We start from the raw sequence: 18,891 nt of genomic DNA, 5'->3' as shown, positions 1-18,891 counted from the left end.
CCCCTGCTCTCTCGGGAAAACATGAGCTGATTACTGATAGTGGACACAGTCTCCTTGGAGCCCTGACCTGGACAACAGTGAATTCATGTTCTTGCCTCTACCTCAGTCTCCTAAGTGCTGGGGTCATAGACTGTACCACATGACCTCAACATTTTTGAAGTTATTCTGCATACCAATGCTATCCAGTAGAATTTTCTAAGAGAGAAATGTTCTTTATCTATACCCAGATGAAGTTCACATTTGGAATGTGGCCAGAGGGGCTCAGAATGCCAAAGGCATTTATTATTATTTTTTTATGATTTATTTATCTTTATTTTATGTGCATTGGTGTGAAGGTGTCAGATCCCTTGGAACTGGATTTTTAGACAGTTGTGAGCTGCCATGTGGGTCCTGGGAATTGAACCTGGGTCCTCTGGAAGAGCAGTCAGTGCTCTTAACCGCTGAGCCATTTCTCCAGCCCTGCCAAAGGCATTTTTAAGAGCTGTTGACAGGTGATTGGGAACCAGGCAGGCCAAGAAGCTGGATCGTTCCAATGCCCTTCAAAGTCCAGAAAGGACATGACTAACTATAATCACAATTAGAAGCCAGTTCTCACAGGCCTGATGCTCTTTTTGCAAGAATAAAGTAAAAGCTCAGTATGGTGAATTCTAATTGGTCTTAATAATAAAAACCTGGAACCAGATATCGGGGTAAATGCTGAAAGATCAGAGAAACAAAAGAGCAAGCCACTAGAGAGACTTCTTACCTCTACCAAATTCTCAGACCGAAGGGGCTGAGCTCCTGTCTTCTCTCTCCGCCCAGTCATATTACTTCCTTTCTCCACCTCCTCAGTGCTGAGATTAAAGGCATGAGATCCCAAGTGCTGGGATCAAAGGTGTGAGCTCTGTTTCTCTTTTAGACTGGTTAAACCTCTGTAAACCAGTGTGGCCTTGGACTCCTGATCTTCCTGCTTCTGCCTCTCAATTTCTGGGATTAAAGACCTGTGCCACCACTGCCTATCCTAGTGACTAGCTCTGCCCTCTGATCTTCGGGTAAGCTTTATTTGTTAGAGCACAAACAAAATATCACCACAGAGGTCCTGGTTGTTTGCAGCAAGACTAAATCACCAATACTCAATTTTTTTTAATATTTATTTATTTATTTATTTATTTATTATGTATATAATATTCTGTCTGTGTGTATGTCTGAAGGCTAGAAGAGGGTGCCAGATCTCATTACAGATGGTTGTGAGCCACCATGTGGTTGCTGGGAATTGAACTCAGGACCTTTGGAAGAGCAGGCAATACTCTTAACCACTGAGCCATCTCCCCAGCCCCCCCCCATACTCAATTTTTAAAAATTCCTTTTTACATTTTCAAATTTATTTTGTAGTCAAGGGACAGACAGTTGTGGAGATCAGAAGAAAGCTTTCGGGAGTTCTTACACTACGTTGGTCCCAGGGGTCAAACTTAAGTGTGATTTGTATATGCTGAAAGTTATGAACTATCTACACAACTACCAACAACTGTGTGGTGGTCTGAATGAAAATGGCCCCCATAGGCTCACCAGGGAGTGGCACTATTAGGAGGTGTGGCCTTATTGGAGGAAGTGTGTCACCAGGGGTGACTTTGAGTTTCAGGAGCTCAACCTAGGCCCAGGGCCTTACTCTCCCTGCCTGCTGCCTGAGGATCCAGATGTAGAAAGAGCTCAGCCTTCCTACAGCACCATGTTTGCCTGCACTCTGCCATCCTTCCCACCGTGAGGCTAATGGACTAAACCTCTGAACTGTGAGCCAGCCCTCAAGTAAACTGCCGTGGTATTAGTGTCTCTTCATAGCAAATAGGAACCCTAAATAAGCCAAGCAGTAATAAAATCTCAGAGTTCTAGAATCTTTGTCACATAACTAATTTTGTTTGGCAGCAGTAGTGATTTCCCACGGAATCCCTCAGGCTTCTCTTTCGAATCTGTGCTAGACAGGAAAGTGTAACATTAAGTATGCCATTGATGGAGTTTTCAAATTTTTTCATGTTTTACATTTGTGGGGGGCATAGATGCCAATGCTTTTGGGAACTGATTCTCCTTCCCTCAGATTCTCAAGCTTGGCAGCAAGTGCCTCTACCTGCTGAGCCATCTCACCAGCCCCGCTGACACCATTTCCATGTATGCTCAAGCTGTGCACTCAGCATCCACAGCCAAACCACAGGGCATTTCTACCCTCCAGGCATGCCGCGGTAACTAACATGACTTCCGTTGAAGGACATTAGTTTTTACTTCTTGTTGAAACATGTGACTGGAAGCAGAACGCATGCATTATTTTGTCTGTTAGCTGAGCACCGTTTAGCCACTCCACCCATTCCACTATGTGAGAGCCTACCCTTGTTATGTGCATCGAGAAGCTGCGACCTCTTACTGCTGTGTACTGGTCACAGTCTGCCCATTCATTTTACGGATGCACATTTGATTAATTTATAGTAAGTAAATTAATAATTTGCTTATTAAGAATAAAGATACTAGAACCTTTTCTAGTGGATGTTGTTTTTTTTTGTGGATGTAGTTTTTAAAAAGATTTTAATCTTAGTTTTAATTACCTAGGTAGGTAGGTGTACAGTTAGTACAGGTGCCAGAGGAGGCCAGAGGTGTCGGGTCACCCTGGTGCTGGAGTCAAAAGCGTTTGTAAGGCGCCAGACATGGGTTCATAGCTCAAAGTCTTTTACTGCATCATATTCCCACGGTCCCTAGTCGTGTCGCCTGGCTAGGCACTCACGCCCCTGTGACATTTGCGTGACAGCGCACCTTTACGGAGCCCAGCGTGCCAGGCACTGGTAACCCTCGCTCCTCCAGCACCTGACTAAAAAGGAGAGCTGCTTTGCTTGAGGAGGTGGGACAGAATCCAAGAGCGCCAGTTTTCTGGGCTTCTGGACTTCCCGTGGAAACTGCTCTACACCAAGCAAGGAGAGAATAATCTGCTCGTTCATGCCTCTGCAGGGAACCAGAACGGCCCCAAGCAAGGTCTCTGGAGCACTAGCAGCTAAAGCAGCGGCTCATGAACTAGGGGCGCATCCAAAGGCCCCCACGACCGGGCTGGCCCTCCTCGGCTCAGGACTTTCCTGCCCAACCAGCAACCTTACTTCCATCCTGTCCAGACCCTGCCCAGCCAATGGCAGAGTTTCCGGCCCCGCCCCCCCTAGCTCCTCCCCGCGCCCTGGCCAATGGGCGCGCGGCTCGCCCCGCCCCGCCCTCTTGATCTGGGAGGGTTCTGCACGGTCGTACGCGGGTCAACCTGTTGACTAGTCTGGTTTCCTCTCGGTAAGTTCGCAGCCCGGGAGTGGTTTCTCACGGCTCAGTGCTCACCATTGCCCTTCAGGGAGGGGGCCTTGGCCGGAGCCCAGAGCGGCGCGGAATCCGCGGGAGCGCCCCGGGCCTGGGCACGCGGGGTCGGGGAAGCTCCCGACGGGATTATGGGAGAGTGCGTCCCGCCTCACTCGGATTCGGGACCCTGGGAGTTCCTCGAGCCGCATCCGGCACCTTTAGTGAGCAGGTAGGTGGTGCAGAGCGTTTGCCCGGGCTGGACAGGAGGAACCTCGGCGTGCCCCCTGCCTCTCCCTGGCCCTGATGACTCCAACGAGGCCTGGCTGCGCGCAACGACCTGTGGCAGTCGCGCCAGGGAGTAGGCCTGCCAGCCCGGAGTACGGTCTGATCCCGGGTCTGGACAGTCGTGGGCAGTGACACCTGTTCAAAACAGCCTCCCTGCACTTGGAGACCTGGGCCCCGCCGGGAATCTAGTTTGAGGCCAGGAGACGTGTCCCTCGGGAGTGTGGATATTTCTTTCCGTGAGCCAGTCGGAAACTCCGTGGAAGTCAGGTCGGAAGCTTTGCTGTGTCCAGAATACCCCTGCCATCTCCTTTTCTCTGAGATAGGAAAGACGTTTGAGGAAAAGGATGAAAACAAAGGAAAGAAAAAAAATGTTCTTTGGATACCGTCAAGCTTTCGGGCGTTCGGCCTTGATCTCTGAACTCAGGTGAATGTCAGTGAGGGCTGCATTAGTGCCAGCTGTGTCTGAGAGATTTATGCTTCAGAGAGCCTAAATGCCGCATCTTCTCACCCTGTGGACGCGTACCCAGGCAGTGACCTTGACATAAAGATGGACTTTGTGACTCTCCTGCGGGGCCTCTCTGCTCTGTTAGTCCACGGCAAAAAGTCTGGGTTCAAATCCCACAGGGTCAGTATAGTATCACTTCCTTCTTGCTTGTGATTGTGTCAGAGGACTAGCTGAAAGAACTCTAGGCTGCTCCTGGTAACAGCGAACCTTCAAGAGAGAACAAATGTGAGGCTCCTCTGCTTTTGGTGGGGCTGCATGCCCCCATCTGTGCCTTCAGGCTGGTGGCTGGACTGCAGAAAATTGCTAGCTTGAGTCCCTCGTCATATCTGCCCCAGAACTCTCTTTTCATCTCCCGGAGGCTCAACAGACCCTAATCTTACCTCCCTGATCTCCTAACCTTCCATCTGTGGCTCTCCAAAGGAATGTAGCATTTGGTAGTTAGCAGTGCCCTGATATCGTGAGCCATGGGTCACTAGGCAGAACTGGTATTTCCTCTTACGTGTGGCCGGGCCCTGCACCTGGAGCAACTACGCTGTTTCCCAGAGGCCCCATACTCAATAAAGAGCACCTGGCTCCCCCTTCTCTCCCTTCCTTCTTCTCTTTTGAACAATACTCTTGGAATCCAGCAACAAGTTGACCTTGTCACAATGGAGCTCTGAAGTGCTGCTGTCTTTCTGTGACTTCCCTAGTGTAGGCGGTGGCACCTCCTCTGCCCCAGCTTCCAAGAAACAAAGTTTTGTTCTTTTCCCCCACCTCCCGTGTACACAAAGCACCAGGAACATAGCTGCCCAGCCCTACTCTTCAATCGAGGGGCATTTAGGTTGTTTCTAGGTTCTGGCTATGACAAACAAAGCTGCTATGAACATAGTTGAGCACATGTCCTTGTGGCATGATTGAGCATCCTTTGGATATATACTCAAAAGTGGTACTACTGGATCTTGAGGAAGGTTGTTTCCTAATTTTCTGAAAAATCGCCACACTGACATCCAAAGGGGTTGTACCAGCTTGCATTCCCACCAGCAATGCAGAAGTGTTCCCTTTTCCCCACAACCTCTCCAGCATAAGTTGTCATCAGTGGAGGAACACATCTTAAACGTTCGCATCTGCTTTGCATTCTGCTCAGAACTCTTCACAGTGAAGGACCGCACAGTTTAGATGCTACCACTCAGAGGGCCTTCCTTGAGCACTCAGTTCAAGCAGGTCATTTCCTCCTGGACTTCTGTCCCATTATCTCATCTGGGGATGTGCTAACTGACCTGTGACCGCTTCCACTCCATAGCACATAGGTTGGTTGCATGTGGAGGGCACATAGACCTTGTCTTTCTTAGCCCTGATGGGGAGGATGCTGCATGAGTAATGCTTGCTTGCATTTAAGGCACTTTAAATGTTTACACTGAGGGCCCGGCAGTGGTGGCAGGAGCAGAGGCAGGAGGATCTCTGTGAGTTCGAATCCAGTCTAGTTTACAAGAGCTAGTTCCAGGACAGGCTCCAAAGCTACAGAAAAACCCTATCTCGGGGAATAAAAAAGGTTTACATTTAGGGCGAGTGAAATGGCTCAGCCGGTAAAAGTGCTTGCTGTGTTAGCATGAATCAACTCAGAAACTGTCCTCTGATTTTCGTGTGTGTCCTTGTGACAATGTGCACACATTCACACACCCACCATACACGTACACATACACATTCACCATAGTAAGTGAATAAGAATTTAAAAGTGGCTCATTTAAAAACTATAAGCTTAAGGGGACTGGAGAGAAGGCTCAGTGGTTAAGAACACTGGCTGCTCTTCCAGAGGTCTGGATTTGAGTCTCAGCAGCCAGATTGCATTTCATGACCATTTGTAACTCAGTTCCAGAGGATGGGATGCCATCTGCTGGCCTCTGAAGGCATGTGGTGCATAGACATACATGCAGGCAAAACACCCACGCACATAAAATATAAATAAATCTTGGGGCTGGAGAGGTGGCTCAGTACTTAGGAGAGTGCACTGCTATTCAGAGGACCAGAGTTCAGATCCCGGCACCCACGTCTGGCAGCTTACGACTGCCTGTCACTCTAGCTCCAGGGCTTCCAATGCCCTCTTCTGGCCTCCCCAGGCTCCTTCCCTTATGCACATATCCATCCTCATACCCACACATACACATACTTTTTTTAAATTAATAAAGGAAATCTTTAAAAAAAAAAAAGAAGAAGCAAGGAAGTTAAAAAAAAAAAAAGCAAAGATTCTAAAAGCTGAGAGAGAATTGCCTTCCTCCGACCCTCTGCCAACTTGTTGCCCTGTGTGATCTTTCTTCCAGTCCATCTCTCTCAGTCCATCCCATCCTTCCCAGGGCCGGACTCCACTCCAGAAGCTGAGCAGCCATGACATTTGCTGAAGAGAAGACCTATAAGTATATCCGGGACAATCACAGCAAGTTTTGCTGTGTTGACGTTTTGGAGATCCTGCCTTACCTGTCCTGCCTCACACCCAGCGACCAGGTGAGCTAGGGAAGCCGCAGCTGGCCAGTGCTCTGAGCACAGGGCCGTCCCATCCAAGTTCATCCTCTCATCCTCTCCCAGCCCTTCTCCCAGACCAAGGCCTCTGAGGCTGCTGCCTGCCCTGCTTTTCTGTCAGATCAAGTGTATTAACGGTGGCTTTCCTAACGGTGGCTTTCCTAACATTGTTGATTTCCTTTTGCTTTTATGTTGCACTCAAGAACTTGACCCCAGATCGGCAGGTTTCCAGGCTCTGGCTCCCTAATTTTTCAGAACCTTCTCTTTGCCTGTCCTTGGATCTTGGTCCTACTTGGTTCTGATTCGTTCTCTCCTAGGATCTTATCTTGGGATAGAGTCTGGAGTGTCAGTCCTGAGGACTCCACCGCCACAACTTACTGTGGGCTCCTGCTCTCACCAGCCAGTGAAGTGGTTCATATTTGGACTCTTCTCAGACGGCATAGGCTGCTGTGCTCCCAGCAGCTGCCTGTATGCTGTTGGGGTCTCCGGAGTGCTGTTGTTTTCTGTGCAGTCTCCTGTGCAGACAGTGTTACAGTGCAGGGCTGGGCACTCCGGAGATTCTCCTGGCCTCACGCTGCCATCTAGTGTGTAGTAAATATTTCTTGTGGTTTGTCACTTGTTTCTCTCTTCTTCACTTCCTCCTAATCCTCTACCAAGTTTTCTTCCTCCTCCTCCTCTCCCTTCCTGTCCTCTTTCCTCCTTTCTTTCTCTTTCTTCAAACAAGGTCGTCCTACATGGCCCAGTCTGGTGTCAAACCCGTAATCCTCCTACTTCAGCCTCCCCAGTGTTGAGACTAACAAGCTGATTGATCGTTTTCAAGTGGGAATCCCCGTGAATAACAGCTGCTGTTGTATTTCTACTCTTGCCTGCCTGGCTTCCCATTCTTGGTCCCCTCCCTCTTCTCTGCCCCCTTTCACCCCATTGTTGCTGGGCCCCTTTTCCTTCTCAACTTACTCCCTCTTCCCTTTGCTTCAGGAGCTGCCTGATTCAAGCTTTGCCCCCTTTGCTGCTTTGCTTCTGCTAAGCCTCTGTCTCTTCATCCGTAAAGTAGGGATGATCATAGCGTTTAATGGGACAGTGCCTGCAAACCTAAACGTGGCCATCGCCTTTTCCTGGCAGCTGCCTTGATAGTTGATTGTGCTTCCTCATTCCAAACGTGGGCTACCGCCCTGACCTTGTCCTGACTCTCACCTAGTTTCAGGTACCTGCCTTCCTCTTGTGGCTTTCTTAGCGTCCCCTTTGCAGTAGCTCTCTTCTGAGTGGAGAAAAGGCTAGGCCACCTGGCCTGAGCAGAGCGGCTGTGCTGTCTTCCAGGATCAACTGCGGGCGTCCTACAAGCAACTAGGGAACCGGGACACACTCTGGGACCTCTTCCATAAGCTCCAGCGTCGGGTTGGCTGGGTAGAGGTCTTCATCCGGGCCCTGAGACTTTGTGAGCTGCCTGGGCTGGCTGAGCAAGTGACTCGAGTGTATCAGAGCTACCTGCCTCCTGGTGAGCATCCTGCCCTTGCCTCCTTCCTGGGCCCCGTCTCCCTCTTCCTTCACCTTGTACCTCCTGCCTTTCTGTCTCCATCGCTCTCCATCATAGGACATACCTGGGTTTAATCCAGCTGAGCCACTCACTAGCTGTGTCCCTTTGGCCATATCCCTTAATTTCTTAGTCAGTCACAGTGAGGCTGATGTCACATTCCTCATGTATGGCTGCAGTGGATAGACACCCCAGGGTGGTGCCTTGAGTGTTAGCTGGGGCTTCATGCCTCCCCTATGCCCGGCCCAAGGCACTTGCTGTCAGTTTTGTAGCTCTGATGTTTGCCTCCCTACTTGGTCCTCATTTTCTGTCCTGTCTCCTCTACAGAGTCGACACCCAATCGCTCACCCCACTCTTCCCTCCCCAAGGTTTCTCTGAGAACATCCTGGTTTCTAAGCCCAACACCCAGCTGCCCAGTTGTTCCTTAATTCCTCTTAATGTCCCTGCCAAGTCATGTGGTGGGGCAGGGGTGGGGTGGGGGAGGCGGTTTTGGTAGTTGTCCCCAAAGAGAAGATCCAGAAAGAAAAGTCAAGCCAATCTTGAACACAGGTGTTTGCTTTTCTTTCCCTTCTCCTCCCTTCTTTCCAAGTTGGTGTCTTCATCTGTGGAAGTCAACAGTGCTCTCTCAAATAGAGATGATGACTGTGGTGGGGTCCTAGATGGGCTGTGGCAAGGGTCAGTTGAGGATGAGAGCTGTGAGGGAAAGCCTTGGGGCAGAGGAGTGACCACCGGCAGTGTGGCTGGGCTCGTGCCCCCCATCTCTCTTGCCACCTTTCCTGTCTTCTCCAGCTGCTCTCCCCCCACCCCTCCTCAGTGATGCTTTCACCCCACATCAGGTCAGTTTTCGGAGTTATTTAAGGGAGACGAGACGCCCCAGAGCTTCCAGGTCTGGTAATAACCAGGACACTTGTGATTCTTTCTGGACATCACTATGTCTTTGTCCTTTAGGGACTTCACTCCGCTCCCTAGCGCCACTGGAGTCACCAGCAATTCCTGCCACAGCTGCAGGACCTTCTGCCTATGCTCCAGGCCACAGCATTCCTGACAATGGCTACCAAGAGAAATCAGGCTACCCCAGGCCTGTCCAGGACACCCAGCCACCAAGGTCCCCAGGAGAGGTAGGTTCTCACAGTCCACTTCAAGCTTGCTGCTTTTTGTTTGTTTGTTTTTTGTTTTTCGAGACAGGGTTTCTCTGCAGCTTTGGCTCCTGTCTTGGAACTCGCTCTTGCAGCAGCCTGGCCTCAAACTCACAGAGATCTGCCTGCCTCTGCCTCCCGAGTGCTGGGATTAAAGTTGTGCGCCACCATAGCCCGGCCTGTTTTTGTTTATTTAAAGATTTTATTTATATATTATGTATACAGCGTTTTGCAGGCCAGAAGTGGGTACCAGATCTCATTATAGATAGATGTGAGTCACCATGTGGGTGCTGGGAATTGAACTCAGGACCTCTGGAAGAGCAGCCAGTGCTCTTAACCACTGAGCCATCTCTCCAGCCCCCCAGTTTTTGTTTTTCTAAAGCATTTGAGGTCATCCTTGGAGGCTGGATGTAGCTCTCAATTGGTGGAGTTCTTGCCTAGTATACACACAGCCCTGAGTTCATTTTCAGCATCATTTAAATGGGGCATGATGACACACAACTATAAACCTAATGCAGAGGAGAAGCAGGTAGACCAGGAGTTATCTTTAGCTACATAGTAAGTTCAAGGCTAGGGTGAGATACAAAAGACCCTATCTGAAAGAAACAAACAAAAACAGTAATAGCAACAACAAAACCAAGTAGGCACTAGGAACTCAAGACATATTAGGCAAGTATATTACTGATCAGTTACCCCATGGTATGTACAGGTTACCTATGACCAGAAACAAGGCAAGGGTTCCCAGGGTCCTGGGAACAGGAGCTGAGGCCTATAGGAGATGCATTATAAATATCTGCTGTTCTTTATAAAGATTTGTCAGCTCTTGGGAGAAACAATTTCTTTATTACCATTTCCTCTGTTGCAGAACTCAGAGCAAGTCTCATGGGCCAGCTTTGGGACTGGTGACTCTCTGATGCCCTTGCCCAACCTACAAGCTCTTAGTCCTCAGCCCTCCAGAGAGCATCATGGTCAAGAACCAGAACGGGGTGGCACGTCCACAGCAAGTATGCATAGAAAGTGGTATCCTCAGACCTCCCAAGGGAAGGGTAGGGTTACAGTTACCACTTGGCCTTCCTCGGACAGGATGCAGGGTAGGAATAAAGATGCACGTCAGAGAGCATGCCTCTGTGTTCATGTGTGCATGTGTACATGTGTGCATGCGTGAGTAGAGTAGCAGCAGCTTCAAACAGTCATTTATTAGCACATGGCTCAGCTGGGTAGGTCTTCTGGTCTTGTTGACTTCCTCCCATGCATTCCCTGACATATGCTCTGCTGCTGTCCGTTGACTGGTGCCTCTCTCATCCTCTAGCATGCAAACCTATCCCATGCCGTCAGGGCAAGACTCTGGATAAAAGAGAGGCAGGGCTGTGAGGTATAGGCTCAAAACTGGCCTCATTACTCCTGCTGTGTTTTGTGGTCAAAAAAGTAATAAGGTCAGCCCAGATTCCGAGAACGGATAAACTAGTACAGTCGCACTGGGGACTGTGATTGTTGTGTAGGTGTGTTGCTGTACATTGCTACGTGTGAGAGAGAGTTAGGGCCATTTCTGCATTCAGGCAAAAGGGCTGAAGATGGGAGGATAGCATAGGACTAGCTGATGAGGGAACTCTGAAACCCTGCTATGCACAAGGAGAGCTCTAGTTCCCGGCTCTGGTGGCTACAATCAGAATGGCTCCTGCAAGCTATCTAAGTACTTAGTCCCTAGCTGGTGGAACCATGTAGAAAGAACTAGGAAGAGGTGGGCTTAGAAGTTTGTTTGTTTGTTTTGTTTGTTTGTTTGGTTGGTTGGGTTTTTTTTGTTTTGTTTTGTTTTTCGAGACAGGGTTTTCTGTGGCTTTGGAGCCTGTCCTGGAACTAGCTCTTGTAGACCAGGCTGGCCTCGAACTCACAGAAATCAACCTGCTTCTGCCTCCCGAGTACTGGGATTAAAGGTGTCCATCACTGCCTGGCAGGCTTAGAGGTTTCAAAAGCTCATGCCATCCCCAGTTAGCTCTCTCTCTCTCTCCCTCTCTCTCCCTCATGCTTGTGGATCACATGTAAGCTCTCAGCTACTGTTCCAACACCATGCCTGCCTGCTGTCACGCGCCCCACTGTGATGGTCATGGACTCTAACCCCCTGGAACTATGCGCCCCAAATTAAGTGATTTTGTCTATAAGTTGTCTTGGTCATGGTGTTGTCATAGCCATAGAAAAGTAACCAAGACCCCAGGAAATCACTGAAGTGTTTCAGCTCCAGATGAGTTGTCAGTTGGATCAGAACCTGTCGCTCCCCCCACGACTGTACTCGGTCCACCCTGGCTTTCCAGTCTAGAATGGCTCACCTCTGCTTTCCTGATTCTGTTCTGTTTGTCACTGGTGCCTGGTCAGCCCTCGATACCCTGGAATTGCTGTGTAAACAGTTAAAGGCTGGGGAAAATCATCTTAGTGCTCCCGACTTCTTTCATCCCCAAACAGCCCTCGGTCAACCGTTTGTGCTTTGTAATGTCAGCTTGTCACAAGACATTTCTCAGGAAATACTGCTGTGAACCATGGGGGCAGAGGGCACTTCGTTTGCAGTATGTTTGTGAGCCCATGCCAGGAGATTTTGTTAGGTTTAGGGTGAGACAGCAGACATCACTTCTGATGTTCGTCAGCCTTGGCATGTGTATCCTGAGAGTTCTGTGCAGAGTCTCGTGTCATCAGCTTTATGTATGTTACTACCTGCTACTTCCGGATTTCCCCAGATCAGGCTCTCTTCCTGGGACTACTGGGTCTTTATTCCTGGGGGCATAAACCTGTGGTTTGATTGACTGGTGTTAGTGGTTCTATTGGGCCGTCCTGCTGTCCCCTCCTGCTGGAAGGTAGCGGGGGACAGCAGTGAGGGGAATGTCTCAGGGAGAAGAGGCAGAAGTGGGACAAGAGACAGGTGTCCAGGGTGGAAGGAAAAAAGAATAATTTATAACACGCACCAAGCTTTTGGATGTGAATGAAAGTAGAGGCCATTTTATTTTGGTGATAGGACAGACTAGGGCTCTTTGTCAAGGACTGAGGGCAAGAATCTTCCCCATGAGCCAAAATTGGGAGACCAGATATGGCAGGGACAGTGTAACCAAGGGCTGGGGGACCTTTCTCTAGCCCTCAACACAAACAGTCCTTTGAGTTTGTTTCTGTTTCTGTCTCCCTACCTGAAGGTGTTGACTCCATTCCCATACCGCAGCATGGACCTGTGTCTCCCACTGTCTCCTTCCAGCCCCTTCCACGTACTACCCGTAGGACAAGCCACATGCCTGGGGCCACGGGATCTGTTCCATCTCCTGATACCTCCTTGTCTCCCCCTTCCACTGAATTGGCTTATGCAAAGGGAGCTGGTGACCAGGCCAAGGCTGCCCCCTGTCTCAGCACTGATGGGGGAGAACTCACCAATTCTATAACTACCAGCTCAGTGCCTTCTACCAAATTGGTAACAACAACTACTGTGTCTTCCAAACTATCCTCCAAGTTGCCGATCAGTTCAAAGCCCACTGCTGCAGCGCCCTCTTCTGTGCTCACCAATACAGCACCATCAAAGTTACCCATCAACTCAGCATACGCTGGCGCAATGCCATCCAAAGTGCCTGCTAGTGTGGCCAAAGCACCTGCCAACATAATGCCACCTAACATGAGCAGCAGCAAAGCCAAGGTGAGACCTCCTAATAGTGACTTAGTCCACTTTGCCAAGACAGCTGATCCTCTGCTCCACCCTCAGACCCTTTTAGTCTCTGTGCTGTCTCTGGTCTGGTTCTTCAAGGTGTTCTTCAAGGTGTTGGTGTATTCAAGCCCCGTCCAGCCCTTGCCCCTTGTTTTGCAGGAGGAATGGTAGTCATGAGAACTTCTTAGCATAGACCTTCAGCAGGGTGGGGCATGAGACCACCCACACTGACGTGTATATTAACTCATTTGGGGCTTTGAACTCATCTACCACTTTGTAGATGAAGTAGTAAGGAATGAACTTGGTGGCTCATGTGCGCTGTTCTTCATTGGACAGTGGTCTCAGGCATCTGTCTTGGAGCAGCTACTCCAACCCAGTGACGCATATAGCCACTTTCCCTGTTTATCTGAAGGAACCAAGGTCACAGACCTTTGGATCTTGTGGCTGCCTTGTTGCTCTCGGGCCCAAATAGTGCAAGATGTGTCACACCCCAGCAAGGGCTCCCTAGCAGTGATGCTCACAGCAGCTCAGGGAGTGGGAGAGGGCTGCCTTGGTCACTTCCTTCCCAGCTGTGTGTTGACTCCCCCAAGAGAGGGTGATTTCAGCTATTATGGGATGCAAGTTCATACCCTGACCACACAACCGAGCTTGTCTTCCTGTCACCTGAACTCCTTCCACCACTCTCCTTGTGTTTCCAGGAGACCCTGGAGCCTCCAGCAACCACAGGCACCACTAGAGGCAACCTGCCCGGACCAGATGGCAGCTTCAGGAGCTTGCGCTCCACGACTGAGATGAGCAAACCAGGTGTGCTGGTGTCCCAGGTGGATGAGCCATTCTCAGGCTGTTCTCTGGACCTTGCCATCAGCTCCAGCAGCTCCTTCGGCTCAGGACCCAATCATGGGCCGGAGGAGAATGAGTATTCGTCCTTTAGGATCCAGGTGGACGAGAGCCCCAGTGCTGACCTCCTGGAAGGAAGCCCTGGGCCACAAGCCACCCAGGAGCCCCCAGAAGAGAAAGAAGAGCTTTGTGCCAGTTCAGTATCCTGGGCTAAGTGGTTCGGGGCAACCAGTGCACTCTTGGCTGCATTCCTGGCAGTGATGCTGTACCGTAGTAGGCGCCTGGCCCAGTGAAGCCTCAGCAGTGTGTCACTCACTTGCTCAGTTCCGTCAAGCATGTTCTCTAGGCTTGGGCTGGTAGAGGCTGAGTTAGGGGGACCTAGAGATGGTGATTCCTTCAAGCGCTCCATCCTCTGGGGTGGGGAGAGACTCTTTCCATCCTAGTTCTTTCCATCTTTTGGTCTTTAGGTGTTTGAGGCACTGGGTTAGCTCCACCACTTCTGACCTGGCCACACGGCAGTTTAGGATCTCATGCTATGTGCTTCTAAGCAGGTGTCCCCATCAGCCTCATCCCTCTTGGCCCAAGCCTGAAGATCAGGAGGTGTCACTCTGTTGATGGTGCCCCTCATCCTGCCCAGGCTCCTTGAAACACAAGCACAGGTGTATTGGTGAGAACTCCCATAACATCTTGTGCCTTCCACCAGCAGTCCGACCTAAGGCCTTGGCACTAGAGCCTGGGAGTAGCAGAGTGGCTGGTCTCTAGGGAGCTTTGAATCCTCTGTCTCTCTCTCTGTACCCCCTCCACAGGCAGGCTACCCTAAGGGAAGGTCACGCAGTTCCCTATGGACTCCAAGAAAACCAGGAGCAGCTGCCAGGCCTGAGGAAGACCCCGGGAGCCCTCCTCTAGCCTCCCTACTCCCTCCTCTTCACATTTTCCCTCCTGGTCTCCATTCTCTTTGGCTTCCTCCACTGGCTGATGGAACACCTAGTGGGCGGAGCTCGGCTGGGCTTGGATTTCGGTTCCATTCTTTCTCTGGCATTAGCCGATGTTTGGCTTCTCTAGTCTTTTTCCCAGGGTAGACAGTGAGCAGCTCTTGCTTTTACTGGGCTCTTCTGAGACTGGAGGATATAGATATTTATGTAATGCCTAGCCCAGAGGGTATGACCACCAAGTACTTACCCTCCTGCCCAGCCTGGTCGAACTAAGGTGAGCTTGAGAGGCAGAGTTCGGATTTGTAATGGCACAGTCTTTGTCTTTAAGAGGACAGCCTTGGCCTACATAGTGTTTCTATGTCTCTCTGGCGCTGAGATCTCTGACAAGGAATAAACCTCTGTGCCTTAATTTTCCCATGTGTGAAATGGGGCGAATATGCATACATATGTGCTAATAGGTTCTAATTTTATCAAGATAAATTAAAAAAAATGTTTATGTGTGCAAATCTTGTGAGTTCTGTATTTCTTAGGGGTTGGATACATGTTATCACTTTTAAATGGAAAGGTGCTAGGGCTTTTGGCTGCACAGTTAGAGATAAATGCTGCATATTCTTTCCTCCATGGGCAAGAAGTTTAGTTAACATCTACATCAGACATACAACGAAGCTTAGGCTAATTTTGGTAGCACACACCTTTAATCCCATCACTCAGGAGGCTGAGGCAGGCAGATCTCTATGAGTTCAAAGCCAGCCTGGTCTACAGAGCGAGTTCCAGGACAGCCAGAGCTACACAGTGAGACCCAACCGCCAGAGAAAGAAAAGAAATCCAGTAAGACGTATTGAGGGTATCCTCATGGGTTCTGTTAAGGTGCCCTTTGCTGGGCAAGGGTTAGGCATGGAGCCAACTTCATCTCTGGGCTCTGTTGTGAACACAAAGCTTAGAGGCATCAGGGCTGGGAGTTGCTGTCACAGTCCTCCCTGCATGCCCTAACTTTCTGAACTACAAGGTGCACTTCAGCCTGTGCCATGAATCTCGATGTAATTTGTTCCCCTCAAGTCTGCACTGCTTTTTTTTTTTGTGTGTTTTTTTTGTTTTTTGTTTTTCAAGACAGGGTTTCTCTGTGGCTTTGGAGCCTGTCCTGGAACTCGCTCTGTAGACCAGGCTGGTCTCGAACTCACAGAGATCTGCCTGCCTCTGCCTCCCGAGTGCTGGGATTAAAGGCGTGCACCACCATCGCCCGGCTCTGCACTGCTTTTTTATCACCTTTGTTTCTTTAATTGTTTTCATTTTTTTTTGGTTTTTCTTGTTGTTATTGTTAATGTTTTGGTTTATTTTGTTTCTGTCAAGACAGGATTTCACTGTATAGTCCTGCCTGTCCTGGAACTTACTCTGATTTTGATCAGAGATCCCCCTGCCTCTGCCTCCCAAGTGCTGAGATTAAAGGCGGGCACCACCACTGCCCGGCTCACCTTTGTTTCCCACCAACTCCTGGACTCCCTACCCTCTCCCAAGTGCCATGCTGGCTGTGCTAGTGAATGGTTGTGCGGGGCACTAGCTTTAGTGTGGCCATTCCAGGGTAGCTTTAAAAAGAGATATCTCAATAATACAACACATAGCCCTACTGAGTGTCACCCAGATGGTGAGATTTCAAGCGCAGTAACAGGTCACTAGGCATCTCTTAGGTCAAGGATGTGTAGGAAGTGTCAAAGGCCTTCCCTGTACTTTGCCTGTTTTGATGACTAGGCCTGTATTTAATGACATCATCATCTCAGCTGGTATCAACTTGGAGGCATCCCAGATGCCAGCTTCAGGAAGAGGAAGGCTTTGGCCAGCGTCAGGTCCCAGGAGTCCTGTGTTTGTTGCTTTCGGGGCCAATAAGATTCATAGCTGTGTCGAAGGGAGGGTTGGGCCAGGTTACCATCATAGCCATGATCTGGACAAGATGAACCAGAACCCAAGCATCTGTACCCACAGGTGTCTGGGTACACATACTATGGATGTCAGGAAGCAGTTTCCTGACAGAATGATCACTGTTGGCTGGAGGAACCCATGCTTCCTAAGCATCCATGCACAGATGTACCTGCAAGAGAGCCAGCCCTGGCCATCTTCTTTCTCTGATAAAGAATTCCCCAAAGCTCAAGAACTATAATGCTCTATCCCCAGCAAGTCCCAATAAGCCCTGTTGTGATGAACTCAGTACAGTGCCACCCTTCACTTCCTTCCCTTGCTAGATGCCCTCATTATGGGACTCTGTCAGAAATGAAAGAGTCACCCATCATGGGTATGCTCCATTACATCAGGTCCCTCAGGCTTGGCAACCTTTTCTATCAGGCAGAAATTCAAATTCAGTAACATGACCCCTTGTGCCCTGTAGGAATAGAATCACTCAGCCCCTAAGGTCCATATTTTCCGTAGATGTACTATCACAGAGCTGATGGCTAAGACACCCTCCTCTAAGGGAAATAGATGGAGGGTTCTTGGTCTAATGTGTCTGTGTCAGAATTTGTTTCTTTCCTTAGAGGATAGACATACACTCTACTGTTCTCAGTTTTCTGCCTGTATCTCTTTAGCCCAAGGCTACAATGGCTATAGGACCTGTTAAATGTGGTCACTAAAGATTTAGCCACTGTTTCTGCTACTAACAGCAGCAGCAATATGGTAATGGCCCCATTTACCATGTATATTGTTCATGTTCCAGACTCTTTGCCCAACACTTACTATATATTAGGTCGTTTAATCCTCATGTTGACCTTGTGAAAGAGACACTATCATGGACTCAATTTATAGCTGGCTTGTAAAATGGCAGGAGGAAAGATCAGAGGGGACAATGAACACTGAACCCCAGATGTGGATTTCCTTATGTCAGTGAACTTCAGCTGACCTGTGTATCTGGAGCCAGAACCACATTCAAAGGGTAATGGAGGAAGGTCACTGGTTAATTATAATAAAGAAACTGCTTGGCCTTCATAGGTTAAAACATAGGTGGGAGGAGTAAACAGAACAGAATGCTGGGAGGAAGAGGAAGTGAGCTCAGAGGCCATGCTCCCCTCTCCCAGGCAGATGCCATGAAGCAAGCTGTCAGATCAGACATGCTGAATCTTTCCCGGTAAGACTGATGCTACACAGATTATTAGAGATGGGTTGATCGGGATATGAGAATTAGCCTGTAAGGGCTAGAGTTAATGGGCCAAGCAGTGTTTAAAAGAATACAGTTTGTGTGATGTTATTTCGGGTAAAGCTAGCCAGGCGGCAGGAACGCAGCCGGCAGCTCCCACAACAAAAGGGAGATTTTTCCCCCTGAAACATTCCTGCCCAATATGTCAAGATCTTTTATCTGCTCTAATAGTAAAGTAACAGTCTGTAATTAATATAGTCTCAGGGATGACATAACTGTTGGAGGGAGCCGCTTGTTGATTCCTGGCTGCTTAGCCCCGAAATAACCACACAAATACTGTATTAATTAAATCACTGCTTGGCCCATTAGCTCTAGCTTCTTATTGGCAAATTCTTACATATTAATTTATCCCATTTCTATTAATCTGTGTATCACCACGAGGTCGTGGCCTAAGAGCAAAATTTCAGCACGTCTAACTCCGGTGGGAGATCCATGGTGTCTCTCTGACTCTGCCCTTCTTTCTCCCAGTCCTCCCTGCCTAGCTCTGCTCCACCCCACCCTGTTCTGCTATAAGTTCAAAACAGTTCTTTATTCATTAACCAATAAAAGCAACACATAGACAGAAGGACCTCCCACACCATGTCCCCTTTTTCTGTTTAAACAAAAAGGAAGGCTTTAACTTTAACATAATAAAATTACATATAACAAAACAGGTATCATGCAAGAATTACAGTTACAATATTTCTATTTACTTTATCTTTTATCATAACTAAGGAAAACTATAACTTTCTATCTACAACTCCATCAAAGACTCCAGAAGGATATAATATTACCTAAGTAAGCAGGAGGTGCTCTGTAAGCAACTTCCAAAACTCTAGAATTGACAGAGACATCTCTCTGCCTGGACAGTCACCCAAAGTTCTTCTGTACCATTGGGGTATCCATCTTCAGCCTACAGGCCCTATCTAGCAGACTTTTCATGAAGCAGGAAATCTCAAAGACAGGCCTACCTATTTTGGCAGTTTATCAGTCATTTTCTTCTGTGTCCTGCAGAATGTCTAGCAGATTCTTTTTTTTTTTTTTTTTTGGTTTTTCAAGACAGGGTTTC

At 48.9% G+C, this 18,891-nt stretch overlaps 1 protein-coding gene across 4 annotated transcripts; it reads left to right on the top strand.

Moving 5' to 3' along the window:
* Positions 1-3,216: 3,216 nt before the first annotated feature.
* Positions 3,217-15,167, top strand: Mavs (mitochondrial antiviral signaling protein). 4 transcript variants are annotated; one of them, XM_026788513.1, is made up of 7 exons: positions 3,217-3,285; positions 6,373-6,553; positions 7,883-8,060; positions 9,045-9,214; positions 10,098-10,236; positions 12,403-12,890; positions 13,598-15,167. In XM_026788513.1, the coding sequence occupies exons 2-7, from the start codon at positions 6,437-6,439 to the stop codon at positions 14,027-14,029; spliced, it is 1,524 nt and encodes a 507-aa protein (XP_026644314.1). In that variant the 5' UTR covers positions 3,217-3,285; positions 6,373-6,436; the 3' UTR covers positions 14,030-15,167. The 4 variants fall into 4 exon arrangements, with proteins under 4 accessions (XP_026644314.1, XP_013208602.1, XP_005365636.1 ...); XM_013353148.2 differs by having other exon boundaries at positions 3,233-3,285; positions 6,406-6,553; XM_005365579.3 differs by lacking the exon at positions 3,217-3,285 and adding an exon at positions 3,297-3,517 and having other exon boundaries at positions 6,406-6,553.
* The last annotated feature ends 3,724 nt before the right edge of the window (positions 15,168-18,891 follow it).

This window comes from Microtus ochrogaster, unplaced genomic scaffold, assembly GCF_000317375.1.
Source record: "Microtus ochrogaster isolate Prairie Vole_2 unplaced genomic scaffold, MicOch1.0 UNK3, whole genome shotgun sequence".
Taxonomy (NCBI): Eukaryota; Metazoa; Chordata; class Mammalia; order Rodentia; family Cricetidae; genus Microtus; species Microtus ochrogaster.
The sequence above is the reverse complement of the archived record's forward strand: the minus strand, read 5'-3'. Positions and strand labels throughout refer to the sequence as shown.